Raw genomic sequence first — 12144 nt, forward strand, 5'->3', positions numbered from 1 at the left:
TGTAATATCCCTGAATCAACTAATCCAAACTGTTCCTCCCGTCACCTGCCTCCCTTGTTACCTTACAGAAGTCATCTCTTTGCTCTTGTCCTTTGCAGTCAGATGATGGCACAGCTTGTGGCTCCTCAGCAGGACAGTCTCTGTCCAGGCTGGGATTTGCATCTCCTCCCTCATCCTGCCTGTATGGCTGCTTTGATCTCTCCTTGGGCTGATTTAGCTCAGCTAGCTGGCAGGTATTAACCCAGGAAAATAAACTGAATAATTATCTGACAGTTCCATGATCTGAATCATCTCACCACTTTCCCATGCTAACTGCTAGGCAGGGATCACAGAGCCACGAGATGGATGGAGAGAAGGAGGAGGAGTGGAATAGCTGTTTCAGTCAGAGAAGACATTTTTGGCTGTCTCAGCTGCTTGCACTGACCCACAGCTCAAAGCCCTTTCCCACTGTGCTAGCTCTGCTGCATTTTGTGGTGCTTCTGTGTCCTCTAGGACCAACTGCTTTGGAAGGAGGAAGATGCTTCCGTGAACTGAACAGTTGTATGACTTGCTGTCCACCTTCACTTTTGTGTGAATTTTTGCCACATCAGCTTTATTTGAAGCTATTTACCTAGTTAAAGTTACTGTATAATTTCCCATTGCAGTTGGTCCCTGAGCACTCACTGGAGTTTCTCATTTTGTCCAGTCTCTGGCAGAAGCCCTCAATACAAACACAAATGCTAATGTGGCTCCCTGCTACACAAAGGTTTCTGGGCTTGTTTATCTGCAGGAGGAGTTAAGAAATATTTTGCATTTAAAAGCAGGACAACCTGAACTGATAATCCTTTTTTTGATCTTAGTTGTTTGAATTAGCTGTGGATTAAAGCTGCATGTTCTACCACAGCATTAATAGGATGACATTAGGCTTGATTTCCCTTGCTTTGCATGAGAAGTCTGTGGAGAATCTTGGATTTGCTTGGCAGAAGAATACATTATCATGGTAAACAGCACTTCTGAAGACTTATGAAATCACCAAAAAGAATGTAAGTCTCAAGGTTGCCTCAATGATGTGACAGAGTGTGAATTGGCTGAACTGCAGGTCAGCTAGGGTAGCTGAGGAGTGTCTGGCCCAAACTAAGAAACCTCATTTCATTACATCTTGTGCTTACAAAATTGGGTTTGGTTTTCATTAAAGATCATTTAGACTCAATATTTTGGGGAAAAAGTTCATTTTTAGAAGGAAATGCAATAACTAGGTAAGTTAATTTCGAGTATGATCTTGTGTTGGAAAACAGAACCAAAAAAAAGTAGCCTTATGAGTGAAGACTATATGTACTGACCTAGGATTTTTTTTATAAGATAGTAATCTAGTATCTCCCCTTCATTAAAGATTAGGACCTTAAGTTGTGTTTTAACATTTTATTCCATGTGTAGGGAAAACATGGAAAACTTTTTAACAGTTTAGGTCTGTTTAATTTTTTGGTTTTAAAAGGGAAGTGTGTGCATGATCTATCCCTGTCCCTCTGGTAGGAATGTGCCTACATTACCTTCAGCTCCGTGCTGTTATTTCTTTTGTTTGTTTGGAAGATGAGTTTGTCATAATCAGATTTTGTGGGGTAGTGCAGCCATGCATGCCATGTGTGGGAATGTGTTCAAGGTTTTCCACCGCTGGTTCTTGGGTCTGTTTACAGACAGCGAAGTGGCAGGAGCTGCTAGCACTGCTGACAGGATCAGAAGCTCTCTGTATTGCTTGGTTTCCCCACTTCAGCCATTGCCACTTCTGTATTCCAATGCCTACAGTCTTCCCTGGAGTTTTGGAATCAGTTGAACTAAGCCAGTCCCAAAGCTGCAAAAGTCTCTGTAGTAGAATGTCAATCCAGAGGGTCAAAATGATCATCAGTTCCACTGACCTCAGTATATTGTAAACTAGACAATATTTCTTAATATCCTCTTAACAATCTTTTCCACTTGAAGTAAAATATCAAAAGCAGTAATTATAGTAAAATAGAGAGAGATCAGGGGAGATCAAGCTCAAACCTCTAGCAGCCTAAATTCTTTAAGTATTTGCTAGATTTAATTTTACAAGTAGACCGATGTCCAAGCTGGAACAATAGGTTCAAATAAAACCAGTGATCCTCTGCCAGTCTGCTTGGGAGTGATGCTTTTGTGATCTGGTGGGATCAATTTACTTCCTAAACACAGGAGCAAGTATTTGGACATCTTCAGTACCAATGGAATAACAAAGCAAGTCCTCCTATAGTCCTCCAAGCAATCTCCCAGGTTTCCAAGGAACAAACAAGTAGCAAAACAAAAGAGCCAAGACAAATTATGCAGCAAGGGGGAAGAAATCCTTTCCAGTACCTGCAGGCAGGCAGTCCAAGGCATGAAGCAGTAGATGAATATATGATCAGCAGGCAGCAATCAAGACTTTCTAAGGTATAATGTCCCAGACTCAGCACAGTTTTTCATTTCAATATAATAGAGCAGTCTCTTTTCTTGTCTTACATACTGTTTTTCAGGAATATCATAGAATCATATCATCATTCCTAAGGACAATACTTTGCAGTTGCTTTTACTGAATTTTGCATAATGTTCTTTACTGTGCCTTCTGCTTCTGAATTTGAGTTGGACAATGCTCTTGCAGTTTGTCACTCACCCATCCTTTTGATTGTGCACTGTGCTGTCACCCTGGCTATTACCAAAAATAAGGGCTAAGCTCTCACTCAAGACAGAGCCCAGCATGTCTTTGATGTCACTGTGCTGTTCCAGTTCTGTGCTGCTTTTTTCTTTATGTTAAAATGATTGGAAGATAAGATTTCAATTTAAACTTTAAAAACTTTTCTTGGTATGTAAGTGACAGCATTTGTCACTACAAATGCTTTTAAGGATGTTTATATACAATACTTCCAAGATCTAAATGATCATTGTTTAAAATCTGTCAAGGGAAAAATCCTGCCACAACTAAATATGTAGCGCTGACATTTGAAATGGGAGTAGACATGAGTGTTTGGCTTATACTTTAAGTGTTATCAGCTGCTTTCTGAGAGGAAGAAGGAGGAGACATTTCTGTAGCAGGTTAATTACAGGATAACAAGCAAATCCTGTGTCTTTACAATAATTATTCTAAATAAATTCAAACTACATGGAACCTTTCTATAATGAAACCATTATTTTCACAGACAACTTTAGTATACATAGAAGCAGAATTGCAATTAGCATATGGTGATGTATTGAAACAATTCAGGACTTTCGTATCACTTCACAATCAGGGCTCTTCTACAGTGCCCAGGTAGAGAAATCTTCCAAGGGCAATGAAGGAGGTGTTACTTGAAACAGCTTTCCTGGTTTCTTAGCAGTTGACTCATGAAGGTCAGGAAGGAAAAAAAAAGTCTGAATCCTTGAAAGCCATTTTAGAACTGGGGGGATCTGAATGGCCTCTAAGTCATGTTATGTTGCATGCTGCTGTCAGAGTGAGGTGCTTGCCTCATCTCTTACTCCCTTTCTGGTGGCTCTCTGTCCTGCAAGTGAAAGCCATTTTATCATCACTACAGATATTTGAATATCTATAAGATTGGTTTGCTTATATGTTTTTTATGTGCTACTCTCCTTTAATTCAGTTCACAATATTTGAGTTTGTAAGAGATTTTAGAGCTGAGTCTCAGAAGAATTAGTCAAAAGATACACTCTTTCATGTCATTGTTTGTCTGCATCAGACCTATTACTCTACCCTCTGCAAAGCCAGCATTTGCAGTCCCCACCCCAAATAAATAAATGATAAATAACTGCTAAAGAAGGAGGCAGCCAGATTGCATAAGGGTCAGTACTGAGTGATAAAATCCCATGTTTGATCCAGCTGATGAGTGACATTCATACAGAAGTGAATTAGTCTTGATGCAAAGTCTATTTTCAGTATGGAAACGCTGTTCCACGTGGTGTACTTTTGTTTTTCTGTGCAGAGCTGTGTACCCTGGACTGTGGCAGCCACGGTGTGTGCTCCAGAGGGATTTGCCAGTGCGAGGAGGGCTGGGTGGGACCCACCTGCGAAGAGCGGACCTGCCACTCGCACTGCGCCGAGCACGGGCAGTGCAAGGACGGCAAGTGCGAGTGCAGCCCAGGATGGGAAGGGGACCACTGCACCATTGGTAAGGGCCTTTTGTACCTCAAGAAATGAAATACATGAAATCTTAATCCAGTCCTACACAGATCACCATCATTCTGATTGAAATCTGTTTGGAAAAACAGAGACTCAGAAGCCAGGCAGATGTGAAAAAGGTGCCTCTGCATTCTGTTTGTCCCACAGAATAGCAACATGGCACAGCTCTCTCTGTAGATTATTAAAATTATTAAAATGTAATAATTTTTAAATTAATCTTTTATTTCCTATGTAGAGGAAATAAAATATTGTTTTAAAAAACCACATAAAGGAAAGATAGCTCAGTCCTAACATATCTTTGGGATGTGTTCATATGTGAATTTTGTAGTCAGGAAGGAAAAAAAAGTTTAAAAAGTAGAAGGTGTGAAGGAACAAAGCTATTATTTACCTTACATAATTCTTGCATTAAATATCTTGCCTTTCTGTCTGAGGATTTACATATTTTACTTACTGCTAATGGTGTTTTTTCTAGAGCTGACTGCTAACAATATTCCTAACAAGGTAAAGCTTTCAGATCATTTTAGAAGTCATTAGTCTACTATAAAAATGTAATAGTTTTATTTTTAATGAAATTCAACAGTTTTTTACAAAGTCTAAGTGTTTCTCCCTAAAATGTCCCAAAGTGAGATCATCATCTAATTTTCAGAGATGAGCAGCATAAGGTCTCATATTTGTTTCTTGAAAAAAAAAAATCTAGAATGTGTTATCTTTATCTGGAGCATTTTAAGATAATTCATTCCCTGGCTCTAGAATTCACTAAATCTAGAATTAGGTTTGTGATGGAGGAACAGCCTAATTTTCTGAAGATTGTTTAGAGCAAATGCAGAGAAGGACCAGAATACTTTAAAAGATGAAAAGACCTGCTGTTCACACAGTGAACAGGCAGTGCCAGGTGTGGTCCCTGCACGCTTGTCATCAAATGGAGAACGATCACAAACACAATGCTCTGGTCACAGCAGCAGGAATAGATCTGCCTGCAGGAAGAGGGAGACATTTTATATCTAACCCCCAGGTGTCAAGCCATAAGCAAATGTATTTTCATTTGGTACAGAAGTTTGATCCATCTCAGTTTTGTTCTTTTCTTTTTTAAGCTCACTACTTAGATGCTGTTCAAGGTAAGTTTTTCATATCAGCATTCCAAAAAATAATGAAAATATACAAAAGTATGGGAATGGAGTGTTTTCTGTTACTCATTTTGTTTGAGCTTCTGTACTGCTAGGTTCCCAGAATAGATGACACATTTGTTTATGGAAATATATATAGATATATATGCACACACAGAGATTTACAGCAGAAAGTGCAGTTTTTAATAAGTAATGTGCTCAAATCATTTGCAAAGTTGTACCAATGTAAGCATGTTTTACAGGGCCATCTGATGTGCTGTGTTAGGCAAATCAATTTTTTGCTCTTGTTTACCATACAAAGTAATGCCAGAGCTGAGGACTTGCTAAAAAGCTTGTGTTGAAACTGTCTCCCATGAGAAGTAAAAAAAGTATTCTTTTGTCATTTATGCTTGAAGTAAGTTTCTTTTGCTAGAGCAATGCTCTCGTTTTCTAAAGCTGTCTGTGCCAGATGTGATCTAGTTCTCTTCAAATCATTTGATACAAGAGTTAAGTTTGATGTTGCTTTGTGTTTGGTGCTGTTCATTTGATTCCTGTGCATTGCTGCAGGTCCTGCTCGTTCATGTCAGTGTGAGAACCTTCCCAGTATGACAGCACTCCCTGTGCCTACCCCACACCAGTGGTGCACAGCCCCTCCCAAAAATGCTGCTCACTGAAGCACCAAAATAACCACAAGTTCAGAAAGACCTCAGTGCTTATTTTCTGTTTCTTGTTTTATTTCTTTGGAATTAGATAATAATAAAAGCACATAAGCATTCATTTTATTGCATTTATAGACTTAGGGGGTAACCATACACAGTAGCAAAATATAATAATTTTGAAGAAATTAAGAATTTAAGAAGAAAGAAATTAATTAACTCAGCAGGACAGTGATTGAAAGTGGAAGAACGTCCGCATTACCCAAAAGAGCTCTCACATCCTGCCCTTTCCCCAACTCCCTGAAAGAGGCTTTTACTGTATCTTAGGTGGTTGCCAAGTTCATGTTGTTTTGGAGTATCTTCTTCCATAACTCAGTGTGAGAAAATGGTGCCACCCATTTCCATTTTTTCTGAACAAGAGTCAGACTCTCTGATCCCTCTGTTTGCAGATGTGATTGATAAACTGTGCCAAGGGTGAGAAGGAGGGAGATCATGTGTCTCATGTAAAGTTACCAGGAAATGTGCTGCAGGTGGGGCTGTGAATCACAGCCTGACAGACCAGATTCTCCAACTGGCTCCTCCGAACTCCATTTGGAGGATCTTGGGGCTGTCAGGCACTGATTCTTCTCTCCTCCTCAAAAATGCCCTCTCCTTGATAACACATGTGTGTTGATGATCAGTATCAGCTGCACAGGGGCTTTCAGACCCTTTATGGGTTCATGCTGGCAAAAAGAAAGGAGCCAGCTTAGAAGTGATGCCACTCATTCTGTCAATCTTACTGCCAAGCTTTATCCATTGTCCTTTGGCTCCATGTGTGACATGGTGAGGATCTGAGATATGTCTGAGCTGGCACTGCACCATGCAAGCAGATGGACATGAGTGTACACATCCAAGAGACCATTCCTCTCTCACTCTTACAGGCAAGAAATCTAGATATGAATGTCCAAATTACTACTGATTCAGAGAGCTTGCAGGTCTGTAATTGAGAGGATGCTATAGTCCTTGGTCCAGTTTTAATCTAGAATCAGCAACACCAAGGGGCATGTATTGGTCCTGTTGGAATCAGCTTTAAAGGAAGAGAGTGGAACAGGAAGGCAGAGCTCCCTCAATTGCCTTCTGTGGGAAGAGTGTGTTGTAGCATAAATCAAATTGACTTTTTCTCAGTCAGATGAGTATTTATGAACAGAATAAAAAGGTCACTTCCACTCCCTGCAATGTGTGGGATTATGTCCACAGATGCCAGTTTGTCATTTGGACAATGTTTTCCATGTGTATCTTTGATATAAATCTTGACTATGTGTGTGATATTGTTAGTGAACTGTAGTTTATTTTTCAATAGAGAAAGAGATGGATATGACTTTATACCATGACTTTACTCACTTTACTTCTCTGCACAAAATATTAAACACTAAAAATCCTTATTCCTCACTGAGAAGCTACTTTTGGGCAAGCAAAGGGAAAGACACAGTTGGGGATTTTTCCATATTTGGCCAGAAATGTAAGTGGCTCTCAAGCTGTGAACATTTGAAGGCAGCAAGTATAGTGCTAGAAGTAGGAATGTTAATGAATAATTGCAACTGCAAAATAAGAGAAAATATCCCTTCATGAAAGCTTTTTTTTCATACTTTCTTTTTTAGATGGTTGCCCAGGTCTCTGTTATGGAAATGGGAGGTGCACTCTTGATCAGAATGGGTGGCACTGTGTTTGTCAAGTGGGCTGGAGTGGCTCGGGATGTAACATTGTCATGGAAATGGTGTGTGCAGATAACCTGGACAATGATGGAGGTATGATACATAATTTATGTGTCTTTGTTTATCTGTCACATCCTTGACTGCCATTTAAATCCATAGTTTTGGTGTATGCTTTCCTTTTTATCACAAAATGTCAATGTTTGTCTGTTTGCTCAAGACAGTTGTTCCACTGACTTCATCTGAAGTAACACAGTGAGGACACAGACCCTTGAGCTGGATGCTATTGAAGGCAAAAAATATCTTTGGCCATATTTACCATCCCACTACTTGTTTTTTTTCTCATAAAAAGCAAAACAAAACAAAAGTTTAATAAGTAATTTCCTGTATCTCCTTTCCACTCTTCCTCATAATTCTGTCAGTCTTTCAGAAAAAACAGCCAAGAGACACCCAAATGAAAGAAACCTCTGTGCCTGTCAAAATGCATCCAGTTAGACTTCTATTATTATTAATTTAACATATATGTAAGCATAAAGTGCACATTTGCAGTTGCTTTTAACATTAGTCTCAATATTTCTACTGAGACACAGCACAGTTCTTGCAATTATCGGGACCTACTTTTGAAAGACTGTTGAGAGAACTAGTGTAGAAAGTGTGCAGAAGAGATTCTGGAAAGTACTGTAAACAGAGCCTTGTACTGAAATAATCATTTGCTCCTTTCTATCAGTTGAATAAGGGCATTTAGCACTAAGTACTCCCCTCAGTTCTCTGTGATCTTGATTTCATTCTAAGGTTGCATAAGTTTTAGGTTTGCTGGGGAAAACATAGTTCTTTCATACATTGGTCTCTGCTTCCTTTGCAATAGTTTGTTCTAATACAAGACTTGGAGTTTTGGGGTTTTTTTTAAGAAAAAACATCCAACTCTATTTCAAACTTGTCAGTGAGAGAGAAGCCACAATATTCCTGACTGGTTTCTCTCAGAGTTAATTATTTTTCGTGTCTCTTTTAGACTCTGTCATTTACTGAACGGTCAAGGACTGTTGCTTTTCTCTCCTTCACCTGCTACCATCCCTTACCACGTGCTTGTCCCATCCTCAGAGCTGTGCAGCAGAGAGTGGATTCAAGGCCAGGTTTTATCAGGCTCTGAGATACCTGCAGCACTGCAAGATATCCCTCCCCATGGCAGGGGCTTGGAACTATGGAATCTTTAAGGTCCCTTCCAACCCATACAGTTCTGTGATTATATGATCAGCCCAAAACATAGTTAATTTCTTTTTCCTTAGATTGTACGCTGAGATGTATTAAAATACATATTATCTTATTGTGTCACACTTGAAGACCATATCAGTGTCCTGGTTGAGATCTTACACTTGACTGTAGGGGCAAACCTTTCTATGATGATTGTGTTTTCTTCTAGGTCATTGATAAATTAAGCTTGATGTAGGTCCAAGAACTGAGGTCACTGTGGGACCTCAATAGAAACATTCTGACTCAGTGATGATTCCTCATTTACAGATATATTTTGAGACCTTCTGATTTTGTATCCTGTGGGCTCTAAGACCCTGCTGTCCTTTGGCAAAGGCTTCCTTATTTCTGAACCCTATTCAAAATCTCCTTATTCCTCTCATATCCTTCCTTTTCCACTTTCTTTCCAAGAGGTCCAAGAGCCCTGTCTGTGCCCACTGTCTGTGCTCTCCTGCACTGGAGAGTGTCCCTGTCACACAAGGTCCCACAGCTGGTGTCCCTGCCCCCTGTGCTCTCCCATCTGTCGCTGCTCTCCCCTGCTGCCCGAGCCTCTGACTCACTGCACTCTTAGATCTGCCCACTAAACCCTGGTTAGCCTCAATGTATGGAAAGCATTTTCTGATACTCTCTGTGAACTGGCTCTCTATAAACTGCCCTGTACTGTGATTTTGGGTGCTTTATATTCTGCAATAACACTGAGTTATTGGAAGAGTTGGCACTTAGAACTCTAAATCTCCTTGAATTTGTCAGTTTAAGGCAGATACTTCACATCATTTCACTGCAGGTTTTAAAAGCAATTTTCTTTTCCCTTTTTAATGGGAACAAAACATGGACTAGGACAGCTCTGTTGACATTAAAATTAGAGATAAGTGCAGAGAGAAATATTTAATTAATCTGACTGCTACAGATGGGCTAAATGTAATTAAGTTTTCTTCACAATTTCCTATAAGAGAAGAAAATTATATCTACATATTATAACCACTTCTCTTTATATATATGAAGTTTGTAGGACCTTATTTGGCATAAGTATAAATTAGTAAAATTCCCCCTAAAGCCACTGAGTTATATCAGTGTTAGATGAAATCAGAAGCTGTGTGTTTCAGGGTTTGTATACCAACACAACAGGAAAGTCAGGAATTAGGAAGGAGGTGTGACATTACCTCTTAAGTCCTGTTTGCTGGGAGGTTGAGCCTTCGACTGAGAATATTATGGTGGTATAGCAAGTTTTCATCCACCAAGCTAAACACCTGGAGTAGGTTCATCAGGATGGAAGTTAATAGTATTTTCCCCTGCAGCTGAGGTGAGTTAAACACAGCTGACAGGTGGTAGCTTCTTAAGGCCTTAGGATGTGACATAGTCAGTGACACATAGCCCAAGAGATAATTAAGCGCCCTTTTATAGGCCAAATAGTGGAATTCTCACCTAGCAAAGGTCTTAATAATTCCATTTGTGTTTATATCAAACATTTATATCTCAGTCCTTTTGTGCTTCAAGTTCATGAGGAGGAGGTCACCACCACAGAACAAAGCTGAAGTAAAGTTCAGCAATTATAATTTCAAACAAACTCTAATTTTAGGACTTAGACAAAGGGATAATTTTGTGTAGTTTTACATTATTTTTTCAGTTAATTTGTCACATGGTACTTTTGGGGATGGAAAACCTGAGATTTTTATAATTCAAAACTACATTCAGTGACACAGTAAAAAAAAAAACAGGTTAGTCCCAACCATAAGGATTCAGTAATGTCATTTAATTGGTATGAGGAAGAGTTGGTGTTGTTGTTTACCCTGTATTAAGAGCACAAAGCTTTGGGAGGGGGAAAGTATTAAGTATTAAAAGTATTAAAAAGTATTAAAAAATTAATTTTTAAGGACTGATATAATTATATAAAGAAAAGCCATAAGCATATTCACAGTCATCCTGGTCCTGCAGCCACTGAAGCACCAAGACCCCCTCGGTGCAGTTCCTGCTGGTGGTAAGATAAAACACATGTGGAACTACTCTCAGGGGCAGGGAAAGTGCAATTTCTTTTAGAGCCCCATTAGGATTTGCTGCACTTGTTCCCTGGCTGTACCAGAGCTGCCTTTTCCATTCCAGCTCATAAGTCTCTGTTAGCTTTTTCCTGCTTGCAGGCTTAAGGGCATGTTTACCTGTTCAAATATCACTACAAATATCAGTGGAAAGGTCTTAGCATTATAACAGATGCACAATGGCATGGTTTGCAGTTGTTCTCATGGAGTGCTTCTGCAGTCTGTTAGCAGTGTGATGTCCATTAAAAAATGCCAAGGAGTCAAGCAGGTGTCCTTTGCAGTGGGGCCTTTCCCTCACTGTGGCTTCCCTCAGCATAATTCCCCATTCCTTATCCTCCTTCTTTCCTGTCACAACTCACTTGATTTCAGTTTATAAGATGAGCAATTCAGCTCATCTGAGCAGGTCATTTCCTCATGTCCTGCCACTAATTTAGATTCATTGGAAGCTCCAGTAGCTTCAAAAGATCTCTAGAAAGCTCTGCTGAATTCTTTGCAGGCAAAGTGCCTGTGTCTTGGGGCAGGAGGCAGAACACACTGCTGAGGTGTGGGGACACACAGGGCACTCATGGGTCACACCCCACTCAGTTGTAGGCAAGCTACAATTTGCCTGGTTTTTGGACATATATTTACCTAGTTGCTGCACAAACAGGTCTTTGTCTCAAGCTGAAAGTTGCAGCCTGTCACTCCCATTAGTTTCTTTGATACAGATCTCCCTTTTAAATTTGCCTGCATCTCCTTTTATCATTTGTCTTTCATGAATCAATCTTGCCAGTTTGTTTTTAAGGAAAATGCTGTTTACTACAAGCTTTGAATTCTTTTCCAAATATGCCTTCAGTCACTTCAGACAGTTATTGTAGCATTCTCCAAGCTTTTCCAAGCACCAGGAAATATATGACTCAGCATAGCCTTGGGTTGATAACCAGTGCTGCTAAAATATTGATGTATTTCTGACCCGTCCATTGGCGTTTTAATAACCCATCCATCACAGAGATATTGAGTCCATATATAAGTAATATGCTATTATTACCCAATATAAATAATACTGATGGGAAAGGTTTTCATTGTTGCTGAGCAGCAAGGACTCTCTAGGGATACTTAGAGTTTCTGAAAACCCTGATATATTCGTATTGTCCCCAGTGTGGAAGGCCAAACACTGCTGGTACTCACTGGGTAAAGCATTCACAGCCTTTTCATAGGTGCACTGATGGGTTTCCTTATATAAACACCAGCATTCCCGCTTAACAGCCTCACTGTCTGCTGCCTGCTATGTATTATGGATAAAATTTGGGC

At 39.7% G+C, this 12144-nt stretch overlaps 1 protein-coding gene across 7 annotated transcripts in view; it reads left to right on the forward strand.

The window, feature by feature from the left end:
• The window catches only part of TENM1 (teneurin transmembrane protein 1), a 770124-nt gene that overhangs the window by 668598 nt on the left and 89382 nt on the right, over nt 1–12144 (forward strand). For 6 of the 7 annotated variants that reach the window (XM_026791932.2, XM_005484457.4, XM_074551699.1 and 3 more), the window contains 3 exons: nt 3936–4121; nt 5224–5247; nt 7529–7675. In XM_026791932.2, coding sequence (XP_026647733.2) covers nt 3936–4121; nt 5224–5247; nt 7529–7675 — 357 coding nt within the window. The remainder of the gene's footprint in view (nt 1–3935; nt 4122–5223; nt 5248–7528; nt 7676–12144) is intronic. The other variant, XM_074551701.1, reaches the window with a different exon arrangement.

The sequence above is a fragment of the Zonotrichia albicollis genome, chromosome 14 (genome assembly GCF_047830755.1).
Source record: "Zonotrichia albicollis isolate bZonAlb1 chromosome 14, bZonAlb1.hap1, whole genome shotgun sequence".
Classification (NCBI taxonomy): domain Eukaryota; kingdom Metazoa; phylum Chordata; class Aves; order Passeriformes; family Passerellidae; genus Zonotrichia; species Zonotrichia albicollis.